Raw genomic sequence first — 11,970 nt, 5'->3', positions numbered from 1 at the left:
CGCTCTTTGGATGACAGTCCCAGCAGTTCATTATCCCCCATCACTGCTTGGGGAGGGTGGAGGAGGAAAGAGAGGGGTGAGGGTTTTTTTTTTTTAAATAATGCTTTTTTTTTTTTTTTCTAAATTAATCTCCACTGTAAAGCAGAGCAACAAAGGAGCAGTATAAAGACGGCGTCCTGCCTCCACAGTGCCCTCCGAGGCTGGAGAGCGGGGCTTCCGCAAGAGCCGCTCGGGAAAATTGGGCACGGGCTGTTAGGGAAGGTGCCAGGCTGGGACGAGCAGGGCTGCAGCCTGCCGCAGCGGGGCCGACGGCTCTCTGCAGAGTGGGGTTACGCGGGATTACGCCCAGCGCAGGGCTCCGCTGCCATGGGCGTGAGACAAAGGTAGCATCTGCAGCGATGGCGTGGGGAGGGGAAAGGCCAGGCTGTGGGTTAGACACGCGCGTGCGAGTCTGGCACGGCCCACGCGCCCGTGCTGCAATTTGACACGCCTGCGCTGCGTGGCTGCCGTGGCGCGGTGCGGCACGCGCTTCATCGGCATTATCTCCCCTTCAGCTCCAGGAGCTGGTGGGGGGGGGGGCCAGCATCGCTTATTCCCAGGTCAGGATGCTGAATCTCTTCAATTCCAGCAACATTGCTGCATTCACAACCTTGTCATTGTCCCGAGGCCAATAGCCTCAGGCAGAGGTGTTCATTTTTTAAGTCATTGAGCAATGTCCTGTTTGTCACACCGTGGATATCCAAGAATACAAGATACGGCAGCCCTTTCCATCCTCCCGAATCACTGCCGAACCCGCCACTGTTTGGCCCGGCCTCCCCATCCTGCTTAGCCCTTGCAATAGCTCCCGGTTCAGAGCAGCTCGGCTGCAGGCCACGTTACAGCCCCCTCCTCACGTGCCACGGTCCGGCAGGGGCTGCGGATCGCTGTTTCAATGTTTTTATCATGACACCCACAGCATTACACCAGCTCGTTCCCAAGCATGGCACTACCCTGTTTTAATGAGCTTTGGAGGTTGCATCGGCAGATGGACCCAGCTGTTTGACGGCGGTCAGCGGGGCTAATTAATCTGGCGTGCGCCTGGAGCCCCACGCCTGCCGGCGGCCCTGGCTGGGGCGACACCGATAGCACGGCCGGGCTGTGGCCATGGTGTGAAACTGCCCTGGGACGTGTGCTTAAAGCAGCCTGCTCTCACCCAGCGCTCGCCCTTACGGTGAGGCGAACGCTGTTTCTAATCAAGTTGGTGGGGACTAAGTCCTTCCTTTGCAAAAAAGAAAAGGGACTCTTTTTGAAACAAAGTCCAAGTGGGACGCAGTGACTCGCGGCGTGATGCCGCCAGGCCCAGGTGAGGATGTGCCTCGCTGCACCCGTGCCTGCATCGGGTCTCTGCAGAGCTGGCGGGGCCGAGACTGGGGCTCCCTGTCCCAGGAAGATGTGCTGATGCACTTCCCCCCTCCCGCACCCTCCCCTGAATCCCCGAGGCACGCAGCCCCGCGGGGGTGCCTTCCCCTTGGGAAGGGGTAACAGCGCTGCTGCCTTCGCCTTTGGTGGCTTCAGCGTGTTCCCCCCAGCCCTTCGGCGTGTGCTGCTGTGCGGAGCGGGAAGGAGCTGCTTGGTCAGCACCGAGGGCTTCGTGTGTTTGAAGTTCAGAAAGGCGAGAGCTGCCGAGATGGCTTTTGCTTTCCAGGAGGGAAGCCGGAGCCAGGGCTGGGCTTTTCTTCCTCGTCCTTCCCCCTAAAATAAAACAAACCCAAGTTTTTAGCTGCTTCAGCAGTTAATCACTGCCTGAGTGTCAGAAAGAGCCACGGAAAACCCCCTTTGCTCCATAAAACCAAGCAGACACATCCGTCACCCTCGCCGACACAGCTGTCCTGCTGCGTGTTGGCAGGGAAGTGGCACCTTCCAGGCAGTGGGATTTTTTTTTTGCAGTGACAGCAAGAGGCAGCGGTGATGGGGCAGCCTGCGGTGGGAGGTGGCACGGCTCCTCTGCCTGTCCCCTGCCTGTCCCCATCCCCGTCCAGGCCGTGAGGGATGGGTGGCTCCAGCACGGTGCTTGGCTCAGCCTCGGCGCAGGGCAGGCAGGGTTTGGGCAGGGCCCCCGGGGAAGCCCCCCCCCCCGGGCGGAGGGCCGAGCTCTCCCTGCCACCCTGCACGGGTACAGGAGAGGGCTGCAGCGGGGATGGGTGTGTGTGAGCCCCTGGCTCCCGGTCACCTCGGCCGAAACCAAACGTATCACCTGTAGGAAGCGCCAGGCCTGTTTTACGTGTTTGCAGGATGTCTCCTCTTCCAGCAAAATAAATAAATCGATAAATAAGAATTGCCGGGCGAGACGCGGTGGCAGGGCGCCAGCCCCAGCCCAGCCAATTCATTTGCAAGTCTCGTTAATTTGGGCTGACCTTTGCTTGCATTTCCACCACTAGCATGTTCAAAACAAGGCAGACATTTAACTTTGTTTTGGGCAATGTTACTCGAATGTGGCTTTTTTCTGCATAGCTCTCTCTTTTATGGTAATCAAATGTACTGCCAATTTTTCTCTTGCTATGTACACCAGCGAAGGGAACCAGATGCTTCGTGTTTTCCTCCGAAATGTATCTGAATGTTGTTTTTTGTTTAGCGTGTCAGAGGGAGGGCTGGCTTACAGACAGCATTTCGTAAATCCGGCCCTGGCTGCACCCTGTTTCCCAATTTACGGCGGGTCCCGGCTGCGGCTCCAGGCTGGATTTCCAGACCGTCCTGGGCACAGCGTGGCAGCAGCCCCCCAGGTGCCATGGGGCCGACCCCTCGTCCCGCGCCAGCTGTCCCGCTCTCAGCAGGGCACGGCTGCCACCAGGGCAGACCCCGCGGCGGGGGTCCCTGGTGAGGTGGGACAAACCCTGCGCGCGCGCCACAGAGCGTCCGCAGCCTGGCCACGTTCTGCAACCGGCCGCGGCTCTCGGGGAAGCTCTGGGGTCGGCCCCGAGCCGTATCTCCTGGGAGCCATCCCCAGCCGAGGAGCGGGTCGCGCTGCTCGCAGGGATGGCCGCGCGTGGCTTTGCCCCGCGAGTGCTGCTCTGCCTCTGGAAAGGGAGGGGGTTCGCTCTGCGGCACGCCTGAGGAGCCTGGGGTTGTGCGGGGCTCCCCGTGCCCACCCCTCCTCACCGGAGGGTTACAGCTTGTGCTCTGTGTGGTGGGGGCTGCTCCTCCTCCCCTGTCCGTGCAGGGGCTAAAAGTTGTTGAAGCCCACCCAGCGAATTCTTGCTGCTCAAGAAAAACAAGCCGGCTCGGGCAAGGGTGTCAAAAATACCTGTGCCACCCAGGCACTTTTGGCCATTTTTAACAATTTCTCTCCTCTACCTCCATCTGTACTTCTGCTGCTATTTTTGTAATTGCTTCTCTGCTTTCAACTCCTTATCTTCTTTAGCTTTCCCTCTCCTTTTCACTCTTTATGCCCTAAAATCTTTTCATCGTCTTTTTTTTTTTTTTTTTGGTCTGATTGGGCTTTATTTCTTCTTCTCTGCCAGATTTATATGAGTTGTCAAGTCCCACAGCCATTTATCTCTGCCTGATGACAGATTTGCCTTTTCCCCCCCAAATCAGATTCATGGCTGTTCTTTAAGGCCCTTTAATATTTTAATGCTCCAACTATAAATTTCATTTTCTTTAAGCTTCAATCCTTCTGCAGGCCTTCCCAGGGCTGGGCCGGTGGCTGTCCCCCCCCCGCCGCTCCCCGGTGTGATTTGCAGCGTGTTGCAGGCGGCGTTTGGGGTGGCTTTGCTCCATGCACGGGAGTGGAGGGCAGGGGAGGGGAGCGTAGCAGGAATTCGCTTTTCCTTAAGCTCAGACGATTCTTCAAAACTTGACAGGAATTGACTTTTTTTTTTTTTTTTTTTTGCTTCCAAGCCATGATTTGTTGTGGACTTGTTGTGCTTTTTATTAAAATGCTCTCGTGGAGTGCTTAAAAAGGTTGGCTTTACGGAGCCCCAGCCTCCTTCTTTAATAAATGCAGCCTCAGCTTACAGTTTTTCCCTCTGATGTGTCAGCCGGGGGACTCACTCTCCATCTCAAATACACCCAGACTGCTTAAATCATCCTTATTTCTCTCAAAGGGAGAGAGACTTTTTGCTCGCCAAAACTTTTCACACCCTAAGTTAATAAAACTTCTCTGCTGAAAGCGATGGATGTGACACTGTGCTGAGGATTTCATGGCCGAGCGCTAGATTATTGCTGTTGTGTAAAGGGCTTCCCGGCTCTGGTAAGCACATTGAATGTCGTCTTAAAAATACGAGGTTGAAAGTCATTTGGCAACGGCCGTCCCTGAAGGCTGCTGGAAGAGCTCTCCCGCCGTGCCGGTGCGGCGGCGCAGGCCACCTCCGGGAAGCCCTTCCCAAGGGTCAGCGCAGCGCAGGGCTGCCTCTGCTTTAGGAGAGGGAAGAGCCGCCCTGTGCCTCTGCTGAAAGCCGCGCCGCTTGGGAGCGTGCTTCCAGGGCTGCGAAGCAAGCCGGGCTTGAAGCCAGGGCAGAGTTACTCTCTGTATTAACCCGAGACACCAGGAGGGCAAAAATGGTGCTGGACATTTTGACGGCATTTGTAAAGAAGTCAATCAACTCCGTTATTAAGCATGAGCTCGGCAGCTGATCTGAAGGGTGACAAAGCAGCCCTGCACCACGCCAGGAGCGACCTGATAGGAAATTATCAGCAACATCTGGGACAGCTATTTCCTCCGGGTTTGTAAACATTTAACCAAGGAAATGTTAGCAAAGTCTTTTGCAGCAAACAGTCCTGAGCCGCCAGCCCACGCTGGCTCATCCTGCAGCCCTCCACCCACCGCAGCAGCACAAGGAAGCGGGGCTGTATTTCTTCCCTTGATTTTTGGCACCCGGGCCAAGGCGGGGGTAGAGCTGCTGAGTGTTTAATTCAGTGCTTTCCATTTTGGATATTAGTGGTGCAGCTGAGTTATGATACAGGAGCCTAGAGAGGAGTCATTCCCTCTCAACACATTACGGATTAGTTATTTTCCTATTAAACTGCTTTAGTCATGGTGAGTTTGTTGCCTTAAATGGGTCGCTGTGCGTAACAGGCATTGATAGGAAAGCCCATGGCTTTCTGTCAGCCACTGAAAACCACTGTCTGACCAGTGTGAGTGACAATATGGACCTCTTGAATTCAATGCAAATTTTGCCATGAACGTACAGACCAAAACTTGGGTTCCTCGCTGTATTTACAGCCAGAGGGCTCTGCTGAGCGCCCACGGGAGCAGCCACAGGAAGGCTGAGAGGAGGCAGCGTGGGCACAGCAGTGGTGGCACCGGCTGCACTGGGGTCCCCAGCGCTCAGCTCACCTGGAGCCAGGACCTGGGGGTCCAGCATCGCATCTCACATTCAGGTGGCTTTGGCCCATCTGGGCTGTAAAGTCAGGAGGTGGGAACCAGTTCAGTGCAGCTGCAAAAAGGAGTGCAATAAAGCTTCCCTGGGGAGGGGCAGCGGGGAGCTGCCCGGTGGAAGGAAGGTGCCTTTGTGGGTGCCAGCTGTCATGGTCTGAGCCTGGCAGGTACGGAGATGAAAAGGCAGTGTGCTGCAACGGGCAGGCTCCCCGTGGTCCCCGCAGGGAGGGGATGGAGCGCCAGCCTCTGCCAGGCCTGCCAAAGTCACTGTCCACGGCGAAGCTGGCACGAGGTTTCAGTCAGTCCCCTTGGATGGCTGACGATAGTGCCAGGCTCCGGGAGACAGAGGAGCTCTTCAGAGAGAGACAGAGGAGAGAGAGGTGACGGGAAGCTCCACTTGCACCTGCCTGCAATTAATTAATTACGAATCCACTCATTAGCTCAGCCCCATGGCTCCCCCTCACTGCCAAGCCCCCAGCTGTCCAGAGAGCAAGTCATTATTTGAAAAGATTTCCCATTAAACCTGAAAGCAAAGGAGTATTTCAAAGAAGAAGGGCTGAGAGCGACGGCAAGGGTGTGTGCACGATTGCAATCAGCTCTCGAGGACATGCTGGAGCGGCTGGATCCCCATCTTGGAGCAGTCTGAGAACGGCGAAATCGATTTCATTAGCTCGCTCAGCTGCTGATTAGTCTTGTGCCACGTGAAGCGCCCCCGCAGCGGGTACCCGCGTGTGCACGGCAAATGCATGCAGGCACCCCCCGGGTCCCACCCCACCCTGCCGGCCGGGATGCAGCCCACCCAAATGCAATCCCAGTTTGTGCTACAAATCCCCCTAAAGATTTCAGTGTCACGAAATGGGTGCCTGCCTCCCCTGCGTGCCCAGGCAGCAGCTGCAGCCCAGCTATCAGGCTTTTAACCCAGCCGGTGCACACATCTGCTTCACCGCCCATTTTTCTATTACCTGCTTTCTGCTCCTCGCTTTAGCGGAGGCGCCTCTTTAACCGCAGTGATTTACAGGCGGTGTTACGGCAGGACAGGTCTGACACTGATTGAGTCGCTTATCTGCCGTCTCCGTCCTGCTCGCTGACAGCCTCTCCCCCAGGTATCAATCTGCACATCAGTTCTTTATTCCTGGGTGAAGGAAGAGCTGTCAAGGTTGCAGCTACACTGTCATCTTCATCTAAGCTGCCAGCTGCCCTTCATCACTTAAAGACCCTCTTTAACACAGGCGCGCTTTGGGAGGGGGCCACCATGTTGGAGGTAAGGAGATGGCAGCAAAATTTCATTTGCTCTGGAGGTGCCCGGGGCTTGATGGATTGGCTCTCATTTGTCAGGGCACCCGTAAATAAACAGCAGTTTCCATGCTGCTTCTCCAGCCAGCTCCCTGCAGCCCCGTGCTGGCTCCTGGCCACCCGGTGCAGGGAGAGCGGCAGGGTGCTGGGACCCCTGCGAGACACAAGGCTGCCCCGGGCCAGGGCCACCATCAGGGCGGTGGGACAGAGTGGAGAGAGGGTGGAGAAGACAAGCGTGTGGGGCCAGGCTTGGCTTTGGGGTTTGCTGGGAGTCCCTGCTGCGGGACACCTCTTGTGAAGCCCAAAGGGGGGGCTGAAGCCGAACTGCAGAGGACCGTGCCATCGTGGTCGCTGCCTGCCACTGCAGGGCCGTGGGACCAGGACAGGGGCACGCTGACACCTGCACCCTGCCGAGGTGGCTGAGCTGGGACAGTCTGGTCCCCGGCACGTCCTGGGGGCTGGCTGGGAGGAGGCAGAGAAGGCGCAGGCTGCTCCCCGTGTGGTGCCTGTGCTGCCGCAATCTCATTCACCCCCAGCCCTGCACACAGCCAGGGCATCCCTACGGTGCCCCTCTCAATCCTCATCCCCCCCCCGGCTGGCTGTGGCACCGCAGAGCCTCGACTGCACCTTTCTGCTCAGCACCAAACCGTCTTAGTCCTAAATGATGTTTTTCTCAGCCTAAAACCGCACTCCTCTCCGGGATCAGCAGTGGCGCTGGCACAGGACCTGTGTCAGCTTTTGGCTTTGTGCTCGAGGGCTGCTCTTGGGCCAGAGCAGCTTCCAGCCATCCCTGGCTCCGGGAGCAGAGGCCATGTCTGAGCGGGAGGGCACGTGTGTGCGCAGGGTCTGCACTACAGCCCCACCTCACCAGGCGACGGTGAGCACAGGAGAGTGGTGGGCACGGCCCCGCGTGCCTCCAGCCGTGCCTCGGTTTCCCTGCGAGTTTCTGGCTGCCCATAGTCTTCTCAGTTCAATTTTCTTCTTGTTGCTCCTCCAAAAATAAAAAAGCCACTGAAACATAATCTCTACCATAATGTTTATTAAATAGTAATTTTAAAAGGTTTTTATACAAATCATATAAACACAGTTTGATTTTTTTTTTGTTGGTTTTTTCTTTTTTTTTTTTACACTGAAGAATCACAGTAAAAGCTCTTTAAGTCCATAAGTCCTGGCTCAGCCAGTGAACGGTCAAATACCTTGAACTGCAAACCTTGGAGAAGTTCCATTTCTGCATATAATTTCTTAATGGTTTAATTCCCATGCTCACCCCCAGCACCTTCCCACAAAATGGAATCACCCAGCACTACAGCCCGCCCGTTAGCAACACATCTTCGCCACGGGAAGGGTGTGGAGGCAACTGCTCATTTCAGCAATGACATTAACACCAATTTCTTTTTTTTTTTTATTTTATTTTCTGAATTTCACAGAGGGAATTGCAATCAGCAAACCTAATCTATTTGCAGAGGAGGATGCAATGAATTGAATACACTGACGACTTTTTTTTTTTCTTCCCTGTTGAAGTTACAATCAAACACAGTTTTCTGTAGAAGAACAGTAAAGCACCCGGCAGAGGTAAGTGAGGTATCGGCTTTGCAGCATTATTGGCCTGCTCCTGCCCAGCAAGCACACGCACGTGGGCCCAGCCCCGTCTGGAAGGGGCAAGCGGCACACGCAGGGCGGACGCTTCGCTGGGCCCGTGCCAAGTTAGTGCCAAGATCAGCAGTACTCTCCTGCCCCAGATCAAGAGATATATTAACACGAGTCAGTCCCACGGAATAAGTCACATACACGATACATACAGAGAATTCACGTGCGTGTGCAATCACACTATTTCTGAATATATGTATATACGAACTCTTCTCTCTGTACGCCTACTAGACACCATAACGTCACCTTTTTAATTATATATTTTCATCTATTGTTTGCCTAAGTTGACTTTTCTACTGTATGGTCCTTTTCCATTCATCCTTCCCCTCTCCTGTGGTTTGAAGGGGGTAAAATCATCGAGCAGCAACAATCCAGCTTTGAAATGGTCTGGTACATTTCTCTTACTGCCTCCGTTTCTTTTGTACAGTAAAATAACACCCCTGTGGAATTTGTCCGCGAAGAACGCCAAAAGAAATAAGGTGATTTGAAAGGAGAATCTGAGATACATTTACTGCTGTTTCTGTTGGGCGCACAGTGTGAATTAAAAAAAACGAAGGCCTTTGTGTGTCTGCGTCTCTGTGTGCGTGTATGAACCGTGGACGTTTTGATGACACAGCTGCTGGTATCTGCTTCCCCAGTAACACATGTGTCTTTCTTACAGTGGAGAAGTCTTTTTTTTTTCCCCCCCCCCTAAAAACTTACTGTCTGATGGAGCTCTTCATGAAACACTAGACAAATGTTCCTACTCCCACCGCACCGAGGAGCAGCTGTGGCACTGTCCGTGCTCATCTCCTCTCCAGATGTTGCTCGTCTTCCCGAACACCTGGCCTCCTGCAGGATGTGTTTGCAGGGGCTGTGCAAACTGAGCTTCACAGCACATCACACCTTCGGTGCTCTGTGGTTAGTAAGGAAAAAAAAAAAAAAATCCATCCACAACCCAAACTATTTGCTAGGCAAAATGTAAAATCAGGACATGTCAAGTATTTCCAAACTGCTCCTGGAAAAGCAAAGTCAACATGCTGGAAAGGTTTCTCACTTAGATATGCGCAAGCTGACAGAGGCGATCCGCCTGTACTGAATTGGAAATGAAGGCATTGGTTTGGGGCCCAGCATTTGAACTCTTTTCTCCATTAAATTGTTCTCATAACACTCCTCTCCCACAGCACAGTGGTAAGTGGAGAGGTATCAGCTGCCAGACAGTGTAGCCAGACCACTTGAAAGTAGAAGGACCAGACTTCTTCAGCCGAGCTCTACCCAAGGAGAGAGCGGTGAAGAAGAGCGTTTTGCCGGGGAAGGATGAAGGCCTCACTTGTTTGATACAGCACTGATCATCGGATGGAGGAAAAATACTTCTTCTAAGGCACTTGTTCAAAGTAAAACAAAACACAGCTTATAAATAAAACTTCGGGAATTTGCTACTGATCAGGAGCAGCGCAGCTTTGCTCCGAAGGGGATGTGACGGCAGCCGTTTGGTCCATGGGTAATGACAGCACCAGCTCATGCCCCCCAGCTCCAGGGAGAAGGGGAGCACAGAGAAGAGGAGGGGGGCCCGTGGGCATCGGGGCTGCGGGCACGGCTCCAGCCTCCTTCCCTGTTCACTCTCCCTCCCTGGCACTTCGGAGAGGCTTTGGCGCTGTGCCTCAAGTCAGACCCCGAGTGAAGCCCCCTTCCCAAAGCCGTCGCCTGAAAGGCCCTATCTTTTGTTTGCTGCAATTTTCTCATTATAGCAAAAAAAAAGAAAAAAAAAAAAGAAAAAAAAAAGAAAAAAGAAAAAGTACAGGATCAAGTGGGGTGGGAGATTCAAAGAAAAGCCTTCCTGATGAAGGTCTCAGCTGTTGTAATCCAAGATCTGGATTTAATAAATGGCTCTTATTCACAAATCACTTTAAGGCTCTTCAGCTTCTCTCAAAGAGGTGCTTCTACACATAGGGTTTCCTTTCTACTTTATCACTTAATGACTTCAGAAAGCTCTGTTGTTACCATCAACACTCGAGCCAGTATTCCACCTTTTCCCGTTCCAGAAGAAGGAAAGTTGAAGGTAACAACATGCTTCCATTTTCAGGACTGGAAATTGCAGCTTCCTGGACTTAGTGTGAAGTGCACAAACCCTTACAGCCAAAAAGGTATCTGGACAGGGTCTAAAATGGACAGGGTCTCTGTGTGTGTGTGTTATTTCTAAAGAGAGGGTGGCTGAAGAAATCCCTCGGCCTTCTCAGCAACTCACTAGAGAAAGGAGGTGGGAAATAACGATCAACATTTAGTTTCTCACATCCAAAAGGTAAACCAGTCTCCCTCGCCACGTCCCAGCCATTCGCATCGCAGAAAACGAAGATGAACCAACAAACAAGGGTCTCGGTCTTCCCTTGCCCGGCACAGTCCGGTTTGCAGGAATGCCTGCTCGGTCCTGGTGGAGTGCGACCCGCCGGCGGGACCTGGCGGCAGGAGCAGCGCCTCCCCTCGCTCCTCCCGCGCCCCTCGCTCCCTGTTATGGCATTCAGTTCCCATAGAAAACAGCAAAAAATGTAACCCCCCCGCCAGCCCACCTCACCGGGTGCAACACCGAGGGTGAACCCCAGGGCACCCATCAGGCCTCTGAGCAGCACTTCTGGTGGTTCATCTTGACCTTGTGCTTGATGCCATCGTACAGCTCGAAGTTGTAGTTCTCCAGTGTGGTGGAGCTCCGTGAGGACAGCCCGGCGTACGAGCACGTGCAGTAGAGGAGCAGACCGGCGCAGATGGCCCCGAGGAGGACACCGAGGGAGCTCATCGCTATAATGGTCACCAAGATGGGATCCAGGGTGTAGAGCCAGCTTTTTTCTTTGTCCAGCTTCGAGGTTCCTGGAGAGTTAGTAGAGAATAGTGTGTCGTTCCTATCCGATCCAAAGTAATCTGCAGTGGAATGGGCATTTATTATCCAGGGATCACTTTTTTTTTTCTGCACCACCTTTATGCATTTCTTACTTGGAGTTGTGATGGCCTTACAAGAGTATAAGCTCCTCCATAGGTACATCTCAGCAGTATTCTCTAACCCAGGTCTAGAAGTAATGCAACGCACCGAACTACCAAGAAAGTTAGGCACCCTAATTCATTTTTACATCTCAGGCTAGGGAAATAGCATGCTAGCATTTTATACCCTCTGAAATTGTGGCCCTTCACGTGGTGCCTTTGGGTTCAAAACTATGGAAACAATCTGTCACAGCTCCCAGATTTAATTTTCTCCGTTTACAAGTCAAAATGCCACACAAGCAGCAATTAATGCTTGAAAGATCAGTTCCACTTGTCCTAACACAAATACAATATATTGACTTTGCAAGGTTGCTTGCTGTTGAAAAAGGAAAACAAGAAAAGAAAACTGATGTCTTTGTCCAGGCACTGAGCCACCACTTGAGTGCATGTTTTCAAGCGTGTTCTAGCTCCTAACCCACACTAAAGCTGACGTTTGAGAGTAATTGTAGTGTCTGATACTGAAACACAAGCTCCCCCAGATAGTTTGCCCATGTGGCATTTGGGTACCAACCTGAATCATCGTTGTCTTCAAAGTCTTGCTCGGAGATCGGAAAGTCATCCTCCATTCTTGGGAAGTTCACTAGAACAACAAAATGGGAAGCACTGTTGTTTAAAGAGGCCTTTCGGGGGCATTATGGCCACCGGTTGCTGGATTGCGAGACTGGCCA

At 53.2% G+C, this 11,970-nt stretch overlaps 1 protein-coding gene across 4 annotated transcripts in view; it reads right to left on the bottom strand.

Moving 5' to 3' along the window:
• Window positions 1-7,736: 7,736 nt before the first annotated feature.
• NRP2 (neuropilin 2) overlaps window positions 7,737-11,970 on the bottom strand; it is an 89,038-nt gene continuing 84,804 nt past the window's right edge. For 2 of the 4 annotated variants that reach the window (XM_054829636.1, XM_054829637.1), the window contains exons 16-17: window positions 11,814-11,882; window positions 7,737-11,185 (exon numbers count right to left, since the gene is read on the bottom strand). In XM_054829636.1, the coding sequence (XP_054685611.1) occupies window positions 10,881-11,185; window positions 11,814-11,882 (374 nt within the window). In that variant the 3' untranslated portion in view covers window positions 7,737-10,880. The remainder of the gene's footprint in view (window positions 11,186-11,813; window positions 11,883-11,970) is intronic. The other 2 variants (XM_054829639.1, XM_054829640.1) reach the window with 1 other exon arrangement.

Source organism: Grus americana, chromosome 6 (assembly GCF_028858705.1).
Source record: "Grus americana isolate bGruAme1 chromosome 6, bGruAme1.mat, whole genome shotgun sequence".
Lineage (NCBI taxonomy): Eukaryota > Metazoa > Chordata > Aves > Gruiformes > Gruidae > Grus > Grus americana.
The sequence above is the reverse complement of the archived record's forward strand: the minus strand, read 5'-3'. Positions and strand labels throughout refer to the sequence as shown.